Raw genomic sequence first — 11511 nt, forward strand, 5'->3', positions numbered from 1 at the left:
GTATAATAATATAAAAGTACTTTTTTGTTTATTTATTACATGAAAAACATCTTTTTTTAAGGAAAAAAGATCTTTTAAAAAAATATGTAAATTACAACTTCTCAAAAAAGATCTTTTTTTTTATTTTACTAATGCTTTTAATGAAAAAAGATCTTTTTTTACAAAATAATAGCACCCAAACATACACTTAATGTGTTGAGCTCTTTTTTTTTAAAAAAAAGGGGGGGGGGGGGGTTCTGAGATTGAGTGTGAAACGGAACAACGGTAAAGAAAAGCCTGAGCTGAAAAAAAAAAACGTACACCACTGACCACATTCGTCTGATGCAAATAAAGTAACCATTTGAAAAAGGGGGAAAAAAAAATCACCGTCTATCTCTTCACTCTTTGTTCCCTTCTTCAATCTTCTATTCTTCTTCCTCTTCTTCCACTTCACTCTGGAAACCACCCCCAAAACTAGAAAGTAGAACAACTAAACCAAACAATGTTACTCACCACACTCTCCACACTCACACTAACCATTGCTACTCTCTTCACACTCTCTCCCCTTGCCACGTCACACTACTCTTCTTCCCAACAACCACCTTCCTCTCCCTCTTCTTCAACTTCCCTCTCCGAGTGGCGATCCGCGCACGCCACCTACTACGCCGCTGCCGACCCTCGCGACGCTGTCGGCGGCGCGTGCGGCTACGGCGACCTCGTGAAAGCCGGCTACGGCATGGCAACCGTTGGTCTCAGCGAGGCACTCTTTGAACGCGGCCAGATCTGCGGCGCGTGCTTCGAGGTGAAGTGTGTGGATGATCTCAAGTGGTGTATACCTGGAACTTCCATTATTGTAACCGCCACGAACTTCTGTGCGCCCAATTACGGGTTTGATAATGAAGGTGGTGGACACTGTAACCCTCCAAATAAGCATTTTGTGCTTCCGATTGAGGCCTTTGAGAAGATCGCCATTTGGAAGGCTGGCAACATGCCGGTCCAGTATAGAAGGTACACCCTAACTGTAGTGTAGCATTTCCCTTGCTTTCGCTTCATTTTTCCCCCCTTCATTTTAGGGATTTAGTTTTTGGATTAATTAGTGATATTTAGACAATGGATACCTGCTGCTGTGATATTTGAGTTAGTTACGTAAATCTTGGGAACTCTAAACAGAAAGTGGATATGAATGATTGCATGATAGTTGTGTCGGTAGGTTTGATTGCATTGAACAATGACTTCTTTTCACTTGGCTGAAATTCAGAGCTATCTCTATTTGATGAATTCGTAATCTGCATTTTTGTGTTATCACTTATCAGCTTTCAAGGTGCAGGCTTGGGTTCTTGAATGCTAATTAGATGATTAATGAGATACATTGGGGGTGGTTAATCCTGTTTCCTTTATTTTGCGTGGTTTATTTGTTGTCATTGGCCTCTTCAAGAGCAAGGTTATTGAAGTGTCGAGTTAACTCATATGAGATTAGGTCTCCAAATCAAGTTTACTGGATGAATTTTATCAGAAAAAGCTTGCTCAGGAGCCTAATTGAGAAAAATCTTTATAAAAAGCGCTTGCCTGTTTAATCCTAATGAAATTTAAATTAGTAAAAGGGATCATGAGTTTATTTATGAAAAATTAGAATGGTGATTAGTAATATTTTGTATCATCATGCTACACTTAACACAAATTATTGGAATACAGAGTGAAATTAGTAGTTCGCCATGTCTAATTGTCTATATGCAACCTTGTTGCTACAAGGTTTCTATGGCAATTTTTTTTAGATATATCCAAGGGAATGATATATGGTTTTCTTGTCAATTCAGGAGGTAAATGGATCCATAAGTGCCATAGATATACTTAAAAATATATTTCTGAATGTAAAGAGTGAGCAATGTTGCAGGATGTATTTTGATGTTCTGTTCTGTTATGGTGCAGGATACAATGCAGAAGGGAAGGAGGAATCCGGTTTACAGTAACTGGCTCTGGTATCTTCCTTTCAGTGCTTATCAGCAATGTTGCTGGTCATGGAGACATAGTCGCCGTGAAGGTTAAGGGCTCCAGAACAGGTTGGCTCCCAATGGGTCGGAATTGGGGCCAGAACTGGCACATAAATGCGTTACTACAAAACCAACCTCTTTCCTTTGAGGTTACCGGTAGCGATGGAAAAACAGTTACATCCTACAATGTTGCCCCCAAGGATTGGAGCTTTGGACAAACCTTTGAAGGCAAGCAATTTGAGCCCTAAGAAAATGCATCAATGAAGAAGAAAACATCTTTCGAGGGACCACTCTCATTCCCAATTTTTTACCAATATTTTAGGGATAAGGTAGTTTTGTTTTACAGTTTAATTTTTTTTTTTTTAAAGACGACTGTAGATAGCAAAATGATTTGGTGGTTTTGTGAGTTTGTCAATGTGGCGTTGTACCTCTATTTATCATGTCTTAGGAGGTTTTGTAGGGAAATATGACTTCTTGGTCAAAACAACAAAGGCTTAAGCGTGTAAGTGCTGAGGCTCTTATTGAGATGTATCATCCTACCAACCTATTTTACAAGGTGTCTTCAATTTTACTTCTTCCTCTAACCAATAACTGTTATGGATAGACCATGACAAAATGTTTCTTGAACACATTTCCCATAATTTTTGGGTTGATTTACCATCTGACTTATCATATATTATACCTATTTAATAGTGCACGAACAATTAAAACAAAAAAAAAACTATATTATATATACATCAAAATTAGCCACCAATATAAAAATATAAAATATATATTAAAATAAAAATATATATTAAAAATAAATTAAATTATCTATATATTTATACACAAATATATTAATATAGTTAATTATTCGTGTACCAATAATATTTTTGAAAAAAAAAGTAGTGCACGAACAATATGTTGAACACAGTATAATGTATATTGTGTGATGGCTATATTCAAATGACATTAATGTTTCACAAAATTTTGGTTTGAAGTTTTGAATGACTTTTGTTATGTCTATTTTTGCTTTGGTCGTCAGTTAGTATTTTTTCTGTTTGTTTCACTGAACACAAGAAATATGGTTCTTGAATCAACAACAAATAAATGTACGGACCTCTGCATTATATTGAACACCCCCCCCCCCCCCCCCTTTTTTTTTTGCTCTCTGCCGCTCTCCCTCCTTTTTGTTACATCCTATTCATATTGATTCTTGAAGCATCTAAATCTGAGACTGAGAATGGTTTTCTTTTAGAAATGATTAGATAAATTAATAATCGTTATAATTCTAATCCATGGGAAAATGGTTTCATGATTGATCTCAATTCTCCTTAGTAAATCTGCAATACATTAACCGGTCTCAACAATAAAGCCAGATACAAGAAGTAACAAATATAAAAGACCATACCCTATGATGGAACTACATTCTTCTAGTTAGCACCGAGGCTAAAGAAAACTTACATGAAGAAACTTGTAGAAATGAATCTCATTTATATGTTGTAGTTGTAGTTAAAAGCATGTAGAAACTGTTTGTACACAAATCAGTGTGTCTAACTTAAGAGGCTAATTTATGAGCTGTTAGCATACATTGAAACAAGATAAAGGAAAGTAAAGACAAAAGAATTTCAAATGTGACTCCTTTTGTGACAAATAACTCTAAACTAAATTGAATCGAAGGCCCTGGACAAAACCTAGTAAGAATTTGCAAGCTATAATTGGAAGAGAACTTAACTTCTATTAATCAAAATCTTTAAAAGTATCCTACCGTGTATGTCCCAAACAAGGGAAGAAGAAGAAGAATGAGCACACCAATGCTACAAACTTCATCATCATAGCTTCTGATTAGATTCAATAAGCAATGCATTCAACAAGATATGAACCGCAGCTTCATAAACTACTAAATCATAATGCATACCATCATCTGTACACTTGTTCCCACAATTCCAACTCAAGGATCCCATATCAAGAAGCTGAAATGGCCCCCCAAATTTCCTCAAAATGTTGCTCCTCTCAACCTCTCTCTCATACTCAACTGTCACTAGATCAGTCATCTTCTCCTTCTTCTCCTGTGTGTTCAACATTGAGTTCACCAGAGTAGGCATGCCGAGCCAAAACAAGTGCGGCGATCGGACTGATACAGAGCCGAACTCCGGGGATATAGGCAATAGAGATGCCACGGAACTCCTCAAAACTCTTAACTCAACACCATATTCTGAAGCATTGTTGATATGCAACATGTGCCAAAGACCAGAACCCATAACCAAAAGATCAGGATACACATGATTCTCCTTAAACTCCATAACCAAATCGGTCAAATTTGTAGTATAAGGTGCCCAAATAAAATCCAATTTCATGCCCATTTCAGCAACCACAACATGGTAATTGCTATGCCTCTTGAATAAAGATTCTCTAACAGATTCCATACGCTCAGAATCCAATACCAAACCAAGCAAAGCCATTGTAAAGAATCTAGCCTGGGAATCACCAGCAACCATGACCCAAGAACCATTAAGCAAATCAGAGACATGGTGCCTTTTCAGCCTCTGAAACTCACAGGATTCAACAGAACTTGATCTCCTCCAAGACCAAGACTTGTTGTAGTTCAAAGAGTTCTTGTGAACCAAAGGGTCAAAGTCCATGCTTGGCTTGACCTCCCAATCAATATCGTGCAAGAATGAAACACAAGAACTACGGTCATTATCATCCACAAGAAGAACACCATCACCAGAAGAAGAAGAAGAAACTGAAGTAACAAAATCAGAAACCGAAGGGAAATAAGGGGTTAAGTGAACACCAACTGCTAGAGTGATGAAGAGTGCGCCACTGAAGAAAAGAACCTTGTTGCGGCTAAGGTGCCAACCAGCCATACCCATAGGAACAAAGAGCACAACACACGCTGCTAACAACCCCAACTGCACTGCACCTAACATTTCCCCTTCTTTCTTCTTCTTTGGATCACTCTGAAAATTCACATCTATGTATGTTTTCGCTGCATCGGAAGAACCATTGGTTGCAAAAGAGAAAAAAAAGGTGGTTCTTGGTTCTTATAGAGAAGTGAGTTGCCAATATTTTTTTTTTTGCAACCCGTGTGGAAATTCGGAGATCTGAAGGGGAAAAAACGAAACTTTTTCTGCAATCAGAGAAAGGGATAAGGGAGAAAGTTGGTGTGGTGATTTAATAGCTTGTGAACGAAGGTTAATGCAATTTTTAAAAAATAAAAAACGATTTTTTCCCCTTTTCTTTGGATGGTGGTGACGGGAACGTGATAACAGCAACGGAGGGATTCAATTCAATTCGATTCAATTGGGCTCAAAATAGGTAATAGGGAAAGGAAACAAACGTGGGAATGGATTGATGGAAATGGGATTTGTTTAAGAATCTTACAGGAAGCAGCATCAGATTTGAAGAGCCGGTGCCAATGATTAAGAAGAGTATTGTTATTGTTGTTGTGTGTCATGTTCTGCATCTGCTTTGGCTTTTAGTCTCAACATATGTTGTGGAATTTTCTGATATTTTTTTTTATTTTTTTCACAGGCTGTGTTCCAGTGTTTGGTGCCTTCCCGATTACCACCGCCACTGCAATAGTCTTTCATTCACTACGATCTAAATTCATTTATGTAAGCATGATACTTAAAATTTAGACTAAAGGACATTTTTGTCTTTGGCTTTTTTTTTTTCGGACATTTTCGTCTTCAAGTCATGGAAAATACATTAAAGTCCCTGACCGTTGAAAAACGTGGATATTTGTGTCCCTCCGTTGATTTACTCCGTTTTCACTCAACGGAAAAGGTTGAGGTGGCACAGTTGGCGCTGAGGTGGCACGTAACGGAAACCACGTAACATTGGGGCAAAAAGTTATAGGACATATAAGTTCCTCGAGACGAAAACGACGCCGTTTTGTCTCCTCCCCCAATCTTTGAAATTCGTCTTCCTTCACCCTTGGTCTACACAGTGACGGCGCAGTGGGTGTAGTGGGGAGTTGTGGCAAAAAGGAAATTCCTCCTTCTATGGCATCTGAAGGGGTATCATCCAGCTGGAGAAGAGGGGGAGGTTTGGTGGCCTCGAGCTCGCGTCCTAAGGAGAAAGACAGCAAACATGGTGTCTCACCAAAGTGCTTCTGTGGAGAAAACGCAGTCCTTTTCATGTCGAAGACCTGAAGCAATCCGGATAGATTGTTTCTGGGCTGTCCCTTTTACAAGGTATGAAAACGAAATGTGATGCACGTTTGGTTGAAGATTTGTTAGGGTTACTAATTTTTAGGGTTTGAATTATGTAGGTTGATTTGCTGCAGGCAAGACAACCGTATTGCAAATTTTTTGTGTGGCTTGATGAGTACGTTGCTGGACTTGGATTGACAGCAACAAAGTATATGGGAGAGAAGAAATCTGTAGATGTAGAAGATTATCACAGGCAGCAGGACATGAAAATGAGGATAAGTTGCTTGGAGAAGAGGATATTAGCTCTAGAGATGAAAAGAAAGCCAATAAGATGGTGTATCTGTGTCATTGTCATTGTGTTGATTTTTGTTGTTCTAAGTTGTAAGAGTTGACAAATGAATCAAAAAGTGTGTAATATTGTTGCAGCAATTATAGGTGAATTCAGTGTTATTTATATGATTGATGATTGTATTGCCATGTACTTGTTGTGTAAGATGTGGAGGAAATTAAAATTGATTCCCTAATACATAACATACCATTGCATTAGTCATCCAAAAAAGTTGTTTAGTTAACATCCATGTTTATCTGACCCACAAAGGGTGTTCAAAAAGTATGGGACAGAAACCTAAATTGTTTGTACAACTTGTCAACAACCATTACATAAACAAAAAGTTATCACAAAAAGCACCTAATGACAGTAGTCTTCATTCTTTCGAGTCCTTTGTTTTTGGAGAATTTGGCAAACTTTGGGGTCGAGCTTTTTGATTTGGAGCTGCAGATGGGATGGTTGGTGGAGTTGGCTGTTGTGTAGTAGTGTTGATTGTGGATGCAGCGACTGGAGCCGGCGGCCTGAAGATCTTCTGCTTTGGTCTGAACCTGGACTATTGTGGGCGAGATGTATCATTGGCTTTCGCTGAAGGTTTAAATGGACGGCCTATAGTTGGGACTGGTGGCCTGGTTTGAGCAGTTGTTGGTCCTGGAGGTGAAATGATAAGTGTGGATCTTGTCACCCTTGTTGGAGCTTGTGGCATAGGTGGATTGCTTGTGGCAGGTGATTCCACAACAGTGGGGTTTGGGGAGCTGACTGGTTGGCTGCTGGATGCATCCTGCAAATATGCATGTAAGATGTGAACAGAGTAGTATTAGGAAGACAGATTAGTCCCTAAGCTTAGCAGTACTAATACAGAATAGTCCCTAGGCATATCAGTAATCAGACATGGTAGTCCTTAACTATTTCTATACTAATACAGATTAATCCCTAACCTTAGTAGTACTAATACTAAGACAGAGTAATCACTATAGGGTTCTTACCTCTGAACCTGGAGCAGATTGTGACAGTGGAAGGCACAATCAATGCCTGAGAGGCAGTAGCTGATTTCTTGCTAGGGCCTTGTCTTCGGCTTTCAGTTTGGGTTGGAAGGGGCTCCTTTACATATTTTGTAGTTGTGACCCTTCTCACCACACTTGCTGCAAGATACAACGAATGACCTTTTCAGTTTTCCTTCTTGCATGAGTGGCTCAGCCGGATCCTTTTGCCTATTATGAACCTTTGGCCGTCCAATTGGCCTTTTGATAATAGGTGGGTTTGGCTTCGAGAACTCAGTTCCAACCCAAAATTCTGGACTTGGAACAGGCTTAATACAGTGTGCATATGTCCTCCTAATGGACTCCATGCATAGCCAAGGGTGAACATAGTCCTGAGGTGTGTCATGTCTCTTCCTTATGGCAGCAAATGCATGTAAGCAGGGCATGCCTAAGGTAAAGCAGCGAATGTGAGTAATATAACCAAAGTAACAGTAAAGAAAATTCATATCAATATAGCAATGAAACTGGACCAAGTACTGTATAGGAGTTACCAGTCAGTTGCCATCGATTGCATGAGCAACTGTGCCTAATGAGGTCCACATCCACCTTAGTTCCTTTCCGAGAAACCTCAAACCTCTTTCGTCCATTATCACCAACCCATTCAGCTGTCCACTTGGTGCTTAGGTTTAATAGCTTCTCCATCCTCTTTTCCTGAACTGGTGCTAGCCTCCCTGAGTGATTCTCCAAGACCCGTTTATGATTCACCATCCGCCTCATGAGATAGCATCTGATTTTTTCACACATGGTCAGGATAGGCTTGCAGCGATAGCTTACTATTTTTGCATTAAAAACCTCACACATATTGTTTGTGAGGTTATCCACTTTTGGCCCATAGGAGAAGTAAGCCTTCACCCATGTCTCAGGTTCAAATTTGCTGAGGTACTCCCAGGCACCCTTGTTAACTATTTTCAACTTCTCCATGCATTCCTTGAACTCAGCAACAGTCGTGCACCTGGCACACTCCCACACAACTTGTCGAATGTACAGATCATTGTAACGATTGATGAAGTTTTTCCACATATGCATAACGCAATTGTGGAGCTTAGCATGAGGCATGACCTCCTTCAACGCAGGCAGCAAACCCTGGCCACAACATAATCAACCACACAGCAATGAAATTAACCAAGTAGGTAGCAATGAATATCATCAACAAATTATAAATGATCTAAACCAAATGCAGAGCAATGACAATAACCATAAATTGGAGTTATCTTCTGTTGGTCTGAAATGAAGTTCCAGCCATGGTTAGCATCGTCTCCTATGTCCCCTTGCAGATTGGTCAGGAACCACTTCCAGGCATCCTTAGTCTCAGCCCTGACCACTCCATAGGCAACAACATAAAATTGGTTGTTTGCATCCTGAGCAACTGCTGCTAGAAGCCAACCACCGTAATATGTCTTCAGAAAGCACCCATCCAAATGCAATAGGGGACGACAACCATCTTTGAAACCTTGTTTGCAGGCCTCTAGGCAAATGTATAGTTTATCAAAAACAGGGGGACCATATGGAATTAGCATGAGCTCAAGCCTGGCTGATGAGCCTGGATTGCTCCTCAGTATTTCCTCACAATAATCCCTGAATCTCTTGTATTGTTCCTTTTCATTTCCTTGGATCTTCTCCCTAGCCTCCTTCACTACTCTATAAACCATTTTAGGATGGGGACAGAGGGCAAAGTCCTCCTTAAGAAAATCAGTAGCCTCCTTTGTATTCATGTGTGGTTGGGTGGACATCCGCTTTTCAATCTTCTTACTTAGCCTGTGTTGATCAGCAGCGTTGCTGCCCAAATCCCTCGCACAAGTGTGTTCTGGATGGTAGGTCTTCACTTGATAACACTGCAGACTTTTGTTATATGACAAGTGAACCAAGTAAGGGCACTCCTTATCCCCACACCCCACTCTCACTCTCTCTTTGTCATTTTTTATCCATTTCACTTCCCGACCCTCAGCGATGAAACAATCCTTAACTACCTCCTTGAACCTGTCTACAGTGGCAAACCTAGTTCCTAGCTCAAACCTGCCCTCACCATGAGCATACTCATCATTAAACTCTGGAAACTTTTCACCTCTTCCTTCATCATCAGATGATATGGGAGTATGTAAGTCTTTAGACTCATACTCAAACATTATCTCCTCCACCTCCGTTGGGAGCTCACTGACATAAAACCCACCTTGACTGCATAATCCGGCTGGACACCAGGTCCTTGATCCCCTGCTTCACCACGTGCATCAGTCCCATTCCCACTCCCTTCCCCTCTTTCATTAACCCTTGTGTGAAATTGTCTTTTCTTCTTCCCTTGCTTCCTTGGTGTAACTACCTTCTTCCTAGGAGTATTTACCTTCTTCTTAGGAGTAACTACCTTCTTCTTACCCTTCACACATCTTTTCCTCTTCCCAACAGTGACCCCACCATTGCTGTCACTCTCACTGCTGTCACTCTCAATTCCAGTCGGTGGAGGTTTGTACAAGATGTCCTCTGTGCTCTCGTACCCGTCATCAGATGAAGAGGAAGAATTCACTTCCTCTACAGTTTCATCCACCTCCCCTGCAGTGTCTCTGTCCTGGGTAGCATCTTGAACAACCTCCGGCTCGTCGACATGATGGTCAAAGTATATATGGAACTCACCTCGCCCTGGGTGCTTTATTAGGTTCTCTCGCATTGCATTGATCCCGACATCCCCAGTCAATATGTTCATCCCGGATTCAAATTCAGTGCTCGATGGATCATACCAGTATACTACCTTGTATGACTGGTAGCCCAAACCCTTAAATAGTGTCACTAGGTCTCCGAAATTCACAAAGTCTAGGTCCATCTCAGGGAACCTCTCCTCCTTTCCATTCTGATAAACCATTTTTCCACCAACTCCTCTTACGAAGTTTCCTCCATGATGAAAGACCGGAACCACAAACACGTCAACCATCTGAAATTGACCAGTGCAGAACTAGGATTAAAAAAGAAAACACCACAACATATGGAAGACACTACATTTTCCGAACACAATCCCTCCCCCTAATCCTACACAGCACGCAATACACCCCTTTTTCACTTTCTTTCTTACTCTGTAAACATGCAAACACATTGCATTCCTAGCTAAGCATAACAATCTTACCTTGTGATGATGACACTAGCCACGACCTCAGACGAAGCTTCTCCTCAGCCTCTGCCACCAGCGATCACCCCTAGCCTTTTGCTCTTCTACGTGTTGTATGTTTTGGAGGGAGAAACAGAGACGCAGAAGTTTGATCATTTGGGTTAGGGTTTTCTGTAATTCTCTCACTCAACTATGGGTCTTCTGGGTATTGTATATGGGGATTCAACTGTGTTGATTGGGGGAGGAGACGAAACGGCGTCGTTTTCGTCTCCAGGGACTTATATGTCCTATAACTTTTTGCCCCAATGCCACGTGGCCTCCGTTACGTGCCACCTCAGCGCCAACTGTGCCACCTCAGCCTTTTTCGTTGAGTGGAAACGGAGTAAATCAACGGAAGGACACAAATGTCCACGTTTTTCAACGGTCAGCGACTTTAATGTATTTTCCATTGCTTGAGGACGAAAATGTCCGCAAAAAAAAGGTCAGGAACGAAAATGTCTTTTACTCTAAAATTTAAAAAGGTAAGTAGATTCTAAATTGTTTAACATGTTAAGTGGATTCTAGAATGAATATGCTATAACAGCGGATGATTATACAAGTGTTATTCAAATTAAAATTATTTTTTATATTTTAATAATATTTTTTAAGTAATATTTTTAAAAATAAATTTAATAATAAAAAATATTTTAATTTTAACAATATTTTTTAAAATATTATAACTACTATAATTATTATAATATAATCATACTAAAATGATTCACTTCATATAATACAATTTAATATAATTTAAGTATTTAAGGTAGCGCTTGTTTTCGGGGGCAGGACACGGAGACATGAACAACATTTGTTTAAAAAGTGTTTGGAAGCAGAGACATGGACAGTGGACATATTGTCTCCGAGACAGTTTTTTATACTTTTGTGTCAACTCTTTTACGAAGGACAATGATGGACA

The 11511-nt window shown here is 40.0% G+C and overlaps 3 protein-coding genes across 3 annotated transcripts; 1 reads left to right on the forward strand and 2 right to left on the reverse strand.

The window, feature by feature from the left end:
• Positions 1-227: 227 nt before the first annotated feature.
• On the forward strand, positions 228-2538 carry LOC112702595 (expansin-A13). The gene is made up of 2 exons (XM_025753698.3): positions 228-987; positions 1906-2538. Exons 1-2 carry the CDS (start codon positions 482-484, stop codon positions 2213-2215), a joined length of 816 nt encoding a protein of 271 aa, XP_025609483.1. The 5' UTR covers positions 228-481; the 3' UTR covers positions 2216-2538.
• An 882-nt stretch (positions 2539-3420) lies between these two features.
• Positions 3421-5568, reverse strand: LOC112702596 (protein ALTERED XYLOGLUCAN 9). The gene has a single exon (XM_025753699.3). The coding sequence runs from the start codon at positions 4877-4879 to the stop codon at positions 3779-3781; it is 1101 nt and encodes a 366-aa protein (XP_025609484.1). The 5' UTR covers positions 4880-5568; the 3' UTR covers positions 3421-3778.
• Positions 5569-6987: 1419 nt separating this feature from the next.
• LOC112701184 (uncharacterized) lies at positions 6988-9594 on the reverse strand. The gene is made up of 5 exons (XM_025751974.1): positions 8650-9594; positions 7963-8554; positions 7566-7859; positions 7418-7425; positions 6988-7212 (listed from the first exon to the last, which is right to left on the reverse strand). Exons 1-5 carry the CDS (start codon positions 9592-9594, stop codon positions 6988-6990), a joined length of 2064 nt encoding a protein of 687 aa, XP_025607759.1.
• Between the last annotated feature and the right edge of the window lie 1917 nt (positions 9595-11511).

The sequence above is a fragment of the Arachis hypogaea genome, chromosome 7 (genome assembly GCF_003086295.3).
Source record: "Arachis hypogaea cultivar Tifrunner chromosome 7, arahy.Tifrunner.gnm2.J5K5, whole genome shotgun sequence".
In the NCBI taxonomy this organism is placed as follows: Eukaryota; Viridiplantae; Streptophyta; class Magnoliopsida; order Fabales; family Fabaceae; genus Arachis; species Arachis hypogaea.

Excerpts from the sequence above, each read along its gene's own strand:
- LOC112702595 (XM_025753698.3), top strand. The coding sequence starts at position 482 with ATGTTACTCACCACACTCTCCACACTCACACTAACCATTGCTACTCTC. Across the intron at positions 988-1,905 it reads ATGCCGGTCCAGTATAGAAG|GATACAATGCAGAAGGGAAG; the intron begins GTACACCCTAAC and ends GTTATGGTGCAG.
- LOC112702596 (XM_025753699.3), bottom strand. The coding sequence starts at position 4,879 with ATGTTAGGTGCAGTGCAGTTGGGGTTGTTAGCAGCGTGTGTTGTGCTC.
- LOC112701184 (XM_025751974.1), bottom strand. The coding sequence starts at position 9,594 with ATGTTTGAGTATGAGTCTAAAGACTTACATACTCCCATATCATCTGAT. Across the intron at positions 8,555-8,649 it reads ATGGTTATTGTCATTGCTCT|GGTTTGCTGCCTGCGTTGAA; the intron begins GCATTTGGTTTA and ends TGTTGTGGCCAG. Across the intron at positions 7,860-7,962 it reads CAATCGATGGCAACTGACTG|GCATGCCCTGCTTACATGCA; the intron begins GTAACTCCTATA and ends GCTTTACCTTAG.